Source organism: Dermochelys coriacea, chromosome 13, assembly GCF_009764565.3.
Source record: "Dermochelys coriacea isolate rDerCor1 chromosome 13, rDerCor1.pri.v4, whole genome shotgun sequence".
In the NCBI taxonomy this organism is placed as follows: domain Eukaryota; kingdom Metazoa; phylum Chordata; order Testudines; family Dermochelyidae; genus Dermochelys; species Dermochelys coriacea.
Window position 1 is genome coordinate 23,155,609 of NC_050080.1, and position 13,070 is coordinate 23,168,678.

General features: G+C 41.3%; 1 protein-coding gene across 7 annotated transcripts in view; it reads right to left on the reverse strand.

The window, feature by feature from the left end:
- The window catches only part of DHX35 (DEAH-box helicase 35), a 47,461-nt gene that overhangs the window by 4,065 nt on the left and 30,326 nt on the right, over window positions 1-13,070 (reverse strand). For 3 of the 7 annotated variants that reach the window (XM_038369972.2, XM_043495730.1, XM_043495727.1), the window contains 7 exons: window positions 10,409-10,504; window positions 8,764-8,858; window positions 8,031-8,108; window positions 6,578-6,707; window positions 5,767-5,848; window positions 4,910-4,981; window positions 3,006-3,117 (listed from right to left, as the gene is read on the reverse strand). In XM_038369972.2, the coding sequence (XP_038225900.1) occupies window positions 3,006-3,117; window positions 4,910-4,981; window positions 5,767-5,848; window positions 6,578-6,707; window positions 8,031-8,108; window positions 8,764-8,858; window positions 10,409-10,504 (665 nt within the window). Of the gene's footprint in view, window positions 1-2,978; window positions 3,118-4,909; window positions 4,982-5,766; window positions 5,849-6,577; window positions 6,708-7,735; window positions 7,925-8,030; window positions 8,109-8,763; window positions 8,859-10,408; window positions 10,505-13,070 lie in introns of those variants that run through there. The other 4 variants (XM_038369970.2, XM_043495728.1, XM_043495726.1 and 1 more) reach the window with 2 other exon arrangements.

Genomic DNA, 13,070 nt, shown 5'->3' on the forward strand with positions numbered 1-13,070 from the left:
AAAGCTTTGTCCCATGGAGATGTTAGATTACAGGGTGTTAAAACACCATGTACATAATCCATGTAAAGATCTGAATCACAAGGATTCCACAGGCAGATTTGGTACAGTGGGAGTGTTGTCTCATTTCCTTCTAATGCCATGCTTGAGGCACATGTGTTGAACAGCATCAACAGAAGCACAAGGCCTGCCTTGCAGTGTCGTTACCACCTCAGCCAAGTGCATTATGGAATACCAGGTAGAAACCCTTCAATCTAGGAATCATTCTGGGGAAGTTCTCTGGCCTGTGTTACACAGGAGGTCACACTAAATGATCACAATGCTTCCTTCTGGCCTGGAAATCTACAAATTACCTGAGAAGTCCCTGCTACTCTGAAATCTATAGCATGGTAAGTATCCTATATAACAGATGAATTATCCAAGTTTGACATTTTAAAAAAAATCTCTGAAATCTATTACATGAACATAATGCCAATGCTCTGCTGTAATCACATCGCTATGTCTAGCTAACAAATGAACTTGCAAGGTCATTTAATAATAAGAGGCTCTCATAGACATATCAAATCTTTAAGAGGATAAACTTCCCTAAAACTCCTTCAGTGTCGCCAAGGAAGAGATCTGGACAATAGGGATCAGATTTTTCAAGAGGTCAAGCGCACAAATATACATGCAAAACTATGTGCACCAAAAAAAAACCCCCACACCAAACACACATGGCTATTTAGCTACATTTCCACATCCAATTCTCTTATTTGCCTGTGCAGTTGTGGAATTTGCTCAACTAAATTAGGCACATAATTTTCACTTGATCTTTTGAAAAATCATGTCTGAAGCTTTTATTACAGTATTGTCCTGCATTTGAGCATCGCAATACCAGATCTCATTCCAATACAGACTAACACAGAAGGTTTCCATTCTGGATCCCTCCACATCAGAAGAGACTTGTTCCACAAGGGGAGCTGCATATTCCTATTCCATGCAGATTACTCCTGCACAGATGGTAGTGGCTGGCCTGAATACAGCCTCACAATAATACTGCTCTTTGTGTGCCTATTTTATGGCCACCCCGAGGAGTACCAGAATGTAACTCTTTGCCACTGATACTCCCACATCACTGTTTTCCTGGAATGTTGCCCACAGAAGAGCTTTATGAAGATTCCCAAAGAATCTCATGACGCACATGGAATGAGGCTGTTTGGCACTGCTTTATAGTTAGTACCGCTCAAATTCCACTAAGGTTAGGACTCAGTAATTAGTCTTCCTTCCTGCTTGATCACACACGTGACATCCATTTGGTCATCCCCACTGTTCAGTGTTTATGTATAGTCTGCTATTGCAGAGACTAGCTTCAGTGTCACAAGCACAGAGATAATATTCCACTCTCCATCGAGCCCGCTCTGATTGTGCCTAATGAAGGTGGGTAGATGAACGAGAGCAAAGTCTAAACAAGACATGGTGATGAAGGTTCGCAGGAACAAGTGGCAGTGACTGAAGATGTACATGTATGCTCTTTGTGGATATGACTCATGACTGTTAGGGGCCACATTCAATCGTCACTGCTTCTATGTTCCCAGATAGCATGAACTTGTAGGACCTTTATTCACGCAGAGTCAATCAAGAGACTGCAGCATCTCCTCTCTCTAAGAGAGACCTTGCCACAGTGATTGATACATACCCATCATTCCCAAGCTACATTACAGCAACAAGCTCTGCTTAGGGCTACTCTTGAAGAGGATTCAGAAGTTTTAACTGTAACACAATGTAGCAACTTGCCTCTGAGATGCTACAAGGCTATTGTGAAAATGCCTCATGTTCTGCATTAGTTACCTGTTCACTTTTGGATACTATTCAAGGATGTGCCATTGGTCTAGGACCCTGTTACCTAAGAATTCGCCTCTTCCTCTGTTCCCCATTGAAGCAGTTATCTGCTGGATGCTCTTGCTGTTCAGAACTGGTGGCAGGGCTCTCTCTGCTGAGTGTTCCTGCCTGTGGCACTTACTCCTTTCAGGGGGCTAGGGCCAGACTTTGGTTACTTTCAGGCCCAGAGCAAAGCTTTTGTTTTTTTTTAAATAGGCTTTTAGCTAGAAGGATAGCATCAACTGGAAAAAATAAGGAACATCTGTCTGAAAATGTGGTGCCTGTTATCATTATGTGTACCTGCCAACCTGGCTCATTTTTCAATTATTTCACTTTGTGCATTTGAGCCACTTTGTGTACAGGGAAGCAAAACAATAACCCTTTTAAAATAAACTAAACTAAAATAAAGGATATACTATTTAAAAGGTCACAGCGAAAGAACAAGCCAGTACTCCTCATTCAAGTCCTGTGGCTCTAATCAACTTCCAATTTAACCGCTTGAAGCCTAATTTTTGCTATTTAATTGTTATGGTGCCTTGGGGCCTCAGGAATACACATTATATAACCATACATCCAGCTACCTCAGGTCTTGAGCCAATCTCCTTAATGTAAAGGTGCTAAGTACAAAAATGAACTTGTATAAAGTTTATCTATAAAAAGACGCTCCTCTCCATGACTCTGAATTTTAACCTCTAATTTATTTTCCTAAGTAAGAGCAATTATCATTTATTTGTTTGAAATAATGAAGTGTTGGGTACTGCCCAGAAAGACGTTGCAACGCACATAAGACTCGGGCCATCTCAAGTTTACACTTACCTACAGCAAGTCAACAGAACCACTGAGAGAAGTGCTATTGAACACATATCTGAGGATAGACTAGCTCTGTGCTGAATTTCCAAATGGATTTCAAATAGAGAATTGCAACTCTGAGTTAATGTCTAGAAAGGCTGTACTCCTGTATGACAAACAGAGTTCTTTCAAGGGTACTGCAAAGCAGAGTTTTATATATTAAATCCCCTTCAGTGACTTACACCCCAATTCATTTCTATTCCCATCAAACAAAAGAAAAAATACTGAAAAAAAAAAAGCTTTAAGTACAAGAGCTGTCAATACAGCAATGATACCATTTGGTGTCTATGTCGAGTCCGTACCGTTCCTTCTTGGTAAAAGTGAGGTGCCAGTTCTAATAGCCAAGTGGATTCAATAGCCGTCACATCTCTCATGTAGTACTTGGAGGTCTGTATGACTTCATTGTAGATGACCCTGAAAACACAGAGGAAAAAAAAACGAGACCATGTTATATAGCAGAGAGGAATTTGGCTCTGACTGTCTGAACATTCCACATTATAAAGATTACAGAGTTATTTGATATGTAAGATGTCATTGGGTACTCTCTGCTGTGTGGGAGGAGAGTCAATTATAAAATGCCCTCTGACCCACTCCCACCAAGGTGCTCAGAGTATTGTATAGCAGGGCAATAAAAAGATTTTTAAAATTCCAGTAAAAAACATCTCCACAAAGCTATCTGGAAGAACAGACCAAGGGGAGGGTGTAACAAGAAGAAAAGGGAGGGGACACTTGTAAATATGGGGCCAAGAGCTTTCATACTAAACACCTCGGAAGGGGAGATTTTAGGTGCTGTGGGCAGAGCATGACTGAGCAGGATCTCGAGGGGTGAGTGCAAAATCCTAGGCCTATCAGAGCTTAGTAACGATCCACAACCTAATGTGACAGTGGGATCCCTGACTGCAGATACTAGTCAGGACAAGGCTTCCGGGAGGAAGACTATGTTTTGAGTAAGGCAAAGACACACTCTGCTTTGAGCTTTAGACAGCAAGCACAACAGTTTAGAAATAATCTGCTACATCCTTGGCAGCCATAGCCAAGAATGCAGGAAAGTTCTCTCAGGCTTGTTCCAATCACCCTCCACAGGGACTAAAGCATCTCCAGACCCACACCCTGCTCTCTCACTCATCCAGTTCATAACCCCACCACGCGGAGCCATCTTCCATACACAACAAAAAAGACAAAGCAATCGCCATGCTGCTTGGGGGGGCGGGGCGGGGGGGGGGAACTCTTGAGAGCAGAAGGTTAGTGAATTGAAGCAAGAGGAAAGTTCTCACTCTTCCCTTCTTCCCCAAGACAACCACTGACCTATTTGAATGCATCTAAAATTTGAGGAAAACCAAATTAAAACAAGAAGTGAGAAGTCACTATACTCACAGCTGATAGACAAAACACAGAGCAAGAGACTACACTTTTCCTTACTAACAAGGAAGAGTAAAACCAAATCAACCCAGTGAATACTGTCCATGCCCAGTATATTGATTCACACATGAACGTGCCCTAAAACCACAACTAAACAAGTGGAGGTGGAAGAAAGATGGACGAGGTAAGTTCTAATAGAACCAGCACAGTTAAAACTGAGCGATCTGAATTCTATCTCCATTCTGAACATCAACAGAATTGATTGCTCAGTTCCAAATCAGCTACAACTGTACAAACGTAAGCTTCCTGGAGGAGGAACAGGGTCCCAGCTTGCCATGTACATTTACTGAACTATATAAAAGTGTATAATAAAAGCAACTACCACCTTGTATTGTTCAAATATGTCTTTCAGTGGGATGGCATCATTAGCCTCCACATTAACCTCAGCATCACTGAACTAAGACAGTCTTCCCAGTGGGTTGAGGGACCCTCCTCAGAGAGCAATTCCTGTGAGTGATTTTACCTGCATCATAAGGCTTTTGATTCTGGTATTTTTTAGGAAGGGGCCACGTGGCTCCCCTCTCTCGCCTTCACAGCTCTTAACACTTTTTTAGTATGATGTTAATGCCACTTTTCCAAATGCTCCCCACCTAGCAGTTTTATTTGGGTGTTACCTAAAGACTGTTGCAGAGGAAGCCTCCTTTGAACTTACAATCTGGGAATCAGGATCTTCCAGGTGTGTTGCTACACTGATGCATAACAGAGTTATTAATGGGAATCTCCTAACAATGCCTGGTATGGAGTGCCTCCTGGTCTAGGCAGACAAGCGAAAGCAGCTCTAGCTTACCAGCGAGGAGGTTTCTCTGCATACAGCACTGAGGTGGGATGGATGTGCAGTTCCTGGTCATCACGGATAGTCCTTGAAGAGAGGGTATTATTTCAGACTTATCAATTGTAAATTTATTCTTAAAAATGTATTTATTTGTGACCTTTCAGCCCCAGTCAAAATGCTAATAAATTTGAGTACTGAAAGAGCTGGAGCAAGTTAAAGAGGTGCAAAGTTAATGCACTGATCTTTCAGTTGCAGAGTTCATCCCAAATTCTGGCCAAGACACCAGTGAAAAAGTTTGGAGTTATCATTCTATGGGTTTGTCTACAGGAGGAGTTATTCCTGATTGATTAACTCCATTCATAGACATTCTTATTCCAAAATAAGAATATCAACAAATGGAATTAATCAGAAATAATTAATTCACTTTATATTCATATCCTACATCATTCCAAAATACTTTTCATGTATTTTAGACAAGTCCTAACACTGAATGGTGTTCTGCCCACATCACAAGAACAGGGTCCTGCAGGCTTAGATTAAGGTGCACTGGAGGTGATATGGAATTGAAGCATTTATAGTTCCTGCTCACATTAGCACATTAGTTAGTAACTATTAACAATTCCACACTATCAACCTCACTAATGGTCATCAATTAACCAACAAGAGAGGCGATAAACAAACAAATAGCATTTGGAAACCGTTACATGTGACACTGCAAGACCTCGTTAATTTAATGAGCTGACAAAACTTTTCTTGCTAGTCTTTCTAGAGAAGCATCTGTTTGTTGACTATCCAGATCTGTCAATTCATAGAAGCATGCTAAATAAAAGGACAGTTCTAAGGAATTATATAGATCTACATACATATTTTACCTATAAGCTCCAGTGGAGTGGCATTTAGCTGCATTAGCAAAGAATCCAGAAACTATACACCTCAGAACAGGATCTGGGTCACCTAAAGAAGGGAATTGACATGTTATTCTGCAAAGTGTATTTGATAAACTAAGAGCTGATGCAGTGACAAAAAAAATCCCCTAAATACTGCTCTGTCTTCAAAAGCAATTTTGGGGCTTTCAGAGGAAAAGCTTAAGACAAGAGACTCAGGATTCTTTATTTTCCTCTCTCTGGTTTCACAATAAATCTCAATTACTATGTAAAAAACAAAAGTGCCAGATTACCTACCCTGGAGATAGTACCAACCACAGCTATCTCACAAGGATTAAGTGGCTGCAGCCTGATTTTTAGAGGTGCTGAGCACGTGCAACTCCAACTGAAATCAACAGGAGCTAGGGGTCTTCAGCACAATCGAAAGTCAGCTCCAGAATGTCTATACAGTGCCTTGATCGTAATGAGAGATTTTCAAAGGTATAAATGAGGGGTGGGTGAAAATCTCCCATTAGATTATATCTATGAAGTTATTATTAACTATCACTACACAACACTGCTGCTATCAATTAAGCCACCCAGGTTTGAAGAAATTCTAATTGTAAAAATGAGCTCAGGGGCTGCTCTTGAAAAGTATATTTTGAAATCCCAGTTTTATTTAACATACATTATTTTTAGGCTGACAAGACACAGTATTTCTTGAATATAGTAAGAAAATAAACTGACAGTTGGGCGACTCAATATTCAGATAAACTCCAACAGGTATGAGACAAAAAAATCCTCATTCCGTGGCTCCTACCTTCACTGGATTTCTTTGGTACTTTAAATTTGACAAGAAGCTTTTTCAGCTGCTCCCTCACAGTTGTTGCTCTGACAAGCCCTTTGTAGTTTAGAAAGTGTTCCTGACACCACTGAGAATTCTTGCTGTGCTGTATAGCAACAATACAAGAACAGTTACAAATGCCACACTAAATCTCCCTACTGCAAAGTGTAGTCTAATTCTGTTCCCCAACTACTGTGTTTTGTTCTGGTATTTGCCTGTTTACAGTGGGAAGTTAACTGCAGACAGCATGCATATGAACTGCCACTGCCTGCACAGTGTATTTCAAATAGAAATAATGGCTTCCAGTTCATAAACATTTCCAGCACTTATTTCCTACTAATATATTTGAGTCATTTCCTCGGATGTGGCGAGGAAGAATAGTGTCAGCTATTTCATACTATCACATAAAAGTGTTTTATCTCAATATAAATTAAATCCGAGTCCATACTTTTTTTTGGGGGGGCCCAAGACATAAGTAGACATCTCTGTACTCTGTTTTCCAACATGCACAAAGGCAATCAGTTCAAAACACCTTTAAGGACTGGTCTACACAGTTTTTGTACCAGTGTAACAAACTTCGGTTAGGGCAGAGCTTCTAGAGCAGACACAGCTATTTATGTGCTTTACATTAGTATTGCTTATTACCTTTCCCTACACATATACTATCCTGGTATAGTTAAAGATATACAACCCGAGTATTTAGACAAGCACTAAGATTTCAATTAAACCTCACTGATCACCAAGCACTCTAAGCCATTGACAAGACTTTATATAATAATTAGGGATGGGATTTTCAAAAGGAGCCTTCAGGAGTTAGGTGCCCAACTTTCATTGAAATTCAAAACTATCAACAGAAAATAAATGAGAACATGAATTTCTCATATTCCTTTGAATGTCCCAGGATAACTGAAGATATGGAGGTTATAGCTAAGGGCCTGTGCATTACACAGCCACAGACTTTATCTCTTGCCAACCTCAGTGGGATTATGTGAGCATCTGTGACAATTAATTAATTAAACAAAAAGGTATATTAGACGCTTGGGTCCATATTGGGTTACATAGGCTCAAGCTTCTAGGATTCTTATAGCAGGTCTACTACCGCTTAAGTCGATCTAACTTGCATTGCTCAGCAGTGTGAAAGACAACCCTTGGAGCGACGCAAGTTACAGCGACCTAGGCGCCGTCCACACTGGCATTGTATCGGGGGAAGATGCTCTCCTTCTGACATAGCTTCCGCCTTTCGCAGAGGTGAAGTAATTATGCCGATAGGAGCATGCTCCTGTGTCAGTATAGAGAGTCTTCAGCAGACGCGCTGCAGCTGCACTGAAGAAGGGTTTCTAGTGTAGACCTGCCCTTAGTTTTGAGCATCAGGCATTAAAACCACTGGAACCCACCCTCTCCCCTTCCACATGCACTCTAACCTGCTTACTTTAATAAAAGCTTCATAAACATTAAGCATAGTGAGATGATCTCCCTCTTCCACAGCAAATTTTCTGTGTTTCCTGATCTGGAAACAAGAGAAGAAATGTATTTTTATACAGAAATTAGTTTTTTTCAAAGGTCGTTCCTGCTACCCTCAGTTCTTACTGTCTTGAGTATTTAGTGACCTTTAACTCTTATCATATTACAACTCTCCCCTAACTGATATGGAATGTTTCACTATCCAACATACTATATTTTCAAGGCAGAGTTCTAAAACTGAAATTAAAACTCATTTGCACAAAGGAAATGGGATTTACTTACTGTATGTAAGGTTAGACTCAGTAGTATTTCTACCTCTGAATTAACCATTTCATATTAAATAATAATTATCAGCTTGAAAATAAATTTACCTTTTTCTCTCAAAGGGAAGCTCAAAATGAACAAACTTCCTTTCCACGCACCCCAAAACTGACTAATACCAACTTATGATCCTAACATTTCCAAATACTTTCCTAACACTCTGTAGTACAAGGCCTCCATTATTAGCAAAGGATTATCTGCAGGTTTCACTACCATACAGCTTCCCCTTTCTCCATTACCAAACAGTATGGGCAAGGACAGAAACCCTCAGTTCCAATCTAGCACATCAGACTTTGCATGTCCCTAACAGATATTAATAACAGAGTTGGCAGACACTCAAAGATGTGGAATAAGTGAAGAAAATTATGAGACTGAATTACAGCCTGAGCCTTTTGGTTTGGAGGGAACATAAAGATGTTCTGAATCTGCATCATGGCAGCAATGCTCAAGATCTCCTGGGAGCAGCCAAAGTTTCCTGTAAAATAAGTGGTGAAAGAAAATGAAGTTTCTTGCTTTCAAGATTATGAAACATAAATAATACCACAAAAAAGGAAGGAGGAATTTACTCTTAGATTTTCCAGAAGAAAGTATTTTACAGCAACGATGGGGGAAAAAAAACCCTTATTTCATTGCAAAGGAGGACTTTGCTGATAAAAAAAACCCCTTATCGTAACATATGATGGGGAGGGGGGATATTTAGGAATTTCTCAGCAGTGGATCACTCAGTCCCTGCAGCAGCAATCAGGTACATGCAATCAGCTCTGCCATCACATCTGCATGTTGTCATACATAGACCTTAGAATCAAGGATTGGCAAATGCCTGTTACTTTTTTGTCTGCACTTATACTAAAGTACAGAAATAAAGAATGTGTATGATTTTTTACATATTTACGAGAGACCTTTGTTACAAAGTACGCTTGTCTGTACTGGGCATACGTTAAAAACAACTTTTCTTAAGAAGGTTTGTTCCTTCTTTTCCTTTAAAAGAGAACTTGGCAAATTATGGAGCTTGTGAAAGATATCAAAAATCAGCTCTGCAGTACAGTGTGGGCAAATTAACTCCAATGCACAGTTTTGCTAATATACCCCATTCTCTATATTTCAGTCCTAGGCCCCTCTTGAAAACAGCCCATGAACTGTAAAGAAATGTATGTTGGTTCTGTGATGAATATATATTTTCACTGAAGACTAAATTGAAGATAAACTTATTTCACTGGTGGCCTTAGCAAGCACTTCAAACCAGGTAATCAGAAATAAGAGGTTAAAGCATTAACTCACTGCGCTGCAAAGACTCATACATGTTCTTAAAATTATCGTCATAACTAGTCCCATTAACTTCAATAGGATTATTCTCAATGCATAAAACTACGCATATCCATGAGTCTTTGCAGGATTTTGGGCATCCTATTATATCACTGAGCCCTGCAGTTGGGAACTATTATTTATTGTTTATTACCTAAGAGGTAGCCCTGTGGAAGCTGAACAACTCTGTAAAAGATAAGGAGTACTTGTGGCACCTTAGAGACTAACAAATTTATTTGAGCATAAGCTTTCGTGAGCTACAGCTCACTTCATCGGATGCATTCAGTGGAAAAACATAAATTTGTTAGTCTCTAAGGTGCCACAAATCCTCCTTTTCTTTTTGTGAATACAGACTAACACAGCTGCTACTCTGAAATCTGTAAAAGATGTTGTCCTGATCCAAAAATACAACCAACCCCAAAGCATTATTCTGCTGGCAAGGGGACCAATTACTTTCAAACGCTGTAAGGTACATTGGTGCAATACTGCATGTCAAGAATATAAATATGCCAAATTATACTAGATAGACTAACTCTGAAGTTAAGATTACAGGAAGGCCCATGGGATGCACTGATGTACCAAATGGTTTCTTGACTTCTTAACTATGTATCACACCAAAATTGACTATAGCTTCTTTTAGATACATTGAGTATTATTGTTCCTGGGTAGACAGTATCTTATACTCAGCACAAGACTATTGATGGCACCTTGCCTTTTACCTACCTGATTCCAACAGCATCTTTGCAAACATAGGATTCAAAGGGAACTCTGCTATTCTCATACCAAGAGGTTCTGTTAGGCGACAATGTTTATCCAGACCTGCAAGAATAATACTAAGTATTTAGAAAGCAGACCAAAATAGCATAGAAAATTATCTTAATCTTTGTGCCATCAGCTAATATGTAGCAGAAACTCACAGAAAAGTTTGTTGAGCTAGCAAGTAGCCAACTGAGAAATCAAGAGCTCTTATAAATACCCATTAACTTTCCCATGAGTCCTCAATACTCTTTAGCAAACACTATATTTACATAAACACTGGCTTCTTGCCAGACACACAAGCCACTCGATTCATGATCAAGTTCTACTGGCACCTCCAGTCATTCAGGAAATATATAACCACCAAGGTCAATGCAGCAATACCATGGTCACAGAAATACATTCTATAATGCATTTTGTAAACACCATTTGGAAACCATTTAACTCTACAAAGTAAGTTTTGCAGGAAAACTTCCACCTACCCTTTTGGAATTTGCTTCCAAGTTATTAGAAAAAAGGAGCATTGATAAGAGATGAAAAGATTGGGAATGGCTAGCATGACACTCTGTACCTCGTGAGAACACCCTACACCCCCATGTTCATCTTTATAAAATGACTGCATGCTATCCAATGCAAAGTTTGTCATGTTGGGTGTCTTCGGAAGGCTCATAATGCACAGAGCATGGTTGTTATAGTGATATTACAGTAATTGTTATAGTAATGTTATAGTAAGGTTATAATTTCATGTATATAGTTATGAGGCTGAAAACGTATCCTCATGGCTTAAAGCAACCTTAAAGTGCAAAAAATCTCCTAGAACAGAGAGGCAGTTCACACCTCATCAATGGAACAAACCCAGCACAGCCTCACCACAGGAACAATGGACGCTGATTTAGGCAGCAACAAAAGAATCTGTAAGACCCTCGAGGGAGTCACCCCCTTCCTTTGGGCAGTTTGGGACTGCGATGAGGCAATGCTCACCTGAATCTGAAGGGGGGAGGGGGGGCAAAGCCAAGAGGAAAGAAAGGACATGATAAAAGGGAGAAACATTTGCCATGCTCTCTCTCTTTCACTTACATCTACAGACACCACCACCACCACCAAGTGACTGAAACGCTGATCAAAGGGGAGAGCCTGACTTTAAAGTAACCAGCTAGCCTGTGGTGAGAAGCATCTATGTTTTTAAGGACATTGAAAGTGTTAAGATCAGCTTAGAATGCGTTTTGCTTTTATTTCATTTGACCAAATCTGACTTGTTATGCTTTAATTTATAATCACTTAAAATCTATCTTTATAGTTAATAAATCTGTTTGTTTATTCTACTTGAAGCAGTACATTTGGTTTGAAGCGTGTCAGACTCCCTTTGGGATAACGAGCCTGGTACATATCAATTTCTTTGTAAAACTGACGAACTTATATAAGTTTGCAGCATCCAGCGGGCATTACTGAACACTGCAAGACTGCAAGGTTCCTAGGGTTGCATCTGGGACCGGAGATATTGGCTAGTGTCATTCGCTTGCAAGTAGCTGGGAGCAGCTTTCATGCCAGAAGTTGTGCGTAAACAGCCCAGGAGTGGGGGTTCTCACAGCAGAGCAGGGTAAGGCTGGCTCCCAGAGTCAAGGACTGGAGTGGCCTAGCAGATCACTGGTCCAGACAACACCAGAGCAGAACGTCACAGCTAGCAGATACAGAACAAGTCTCTGGGGTGATTTTTCTGAGTCATATCTACTTGGCTCGTTGACAAAAATAATGTTATACCATCAGCACTACAGCACCTATTCCAGCTACGGGAAAAGTTAGCTGCAATCTGTTCTGCCTCATGCATCAGTAGCTAAATAAGCAGCTACATTCTAGCTCAAGAATAGTAGTTGTTGGTGATGATGCACAGAACAGAAGGATGACTGTTTGATTTTCAAATTATTATTATTGAGCACAGAGTTATGTTATTTTACAAAAAGAAAAAAGACTTGCAGCTTACAATCTAAGTACTGTCTTCCTCAAGGGCGGGGCAAACTTTTTGGCCTGAGGGTCACATCGGGGTGCGAAACTATATGGGAAGGCTGTGCCGCCCCAAACAGCCTGGCCACCGCCCCCATCCACCCCCTCCCACTTCCTGCCCCCCTCAGAACCCTCACTCATCCAACCCCCCCCCCCGATTCCTTGTCCCCTGACTGCCTCCTCCCAGAACCCCCGTCCCTAACTGCCCCCTGGGACCCCACCCCCTATCCAGTCCCCCCTGTTCCCCGTCTCCCCCCAGAACCTCTGCCCTATCCAACCGCCCCCTGCTCCCTGTCCCTGACTGCCCCCCAAGACCCCCTGCCCCATATCCAACCCCCCCCCGGTTCCGGCTCCATTACCAAGCCGCTCAGAGCAGCCTGTCTGGAGCCGTGCTGCCCGGCTGGAGCCAGACACACTGCCGCACTGTCCTGTATGAGCGCGCAGCCCCGCCGCCAGAGCACTGCCTGGGCGGCGGGGTGGCTGCGGGGGAGGGGGGACAGCAGGGAAGGGGCCAGGGGCTAGCCCCCCAGGCCAGGAGCTCAGAGGCTGGGCCGGATGTGGCCCATGGGCTGTAGTTTGCCCACCTCTGCTCTACCTGAAGAACTAAAATTCATTCTCTACCCTCTTTACT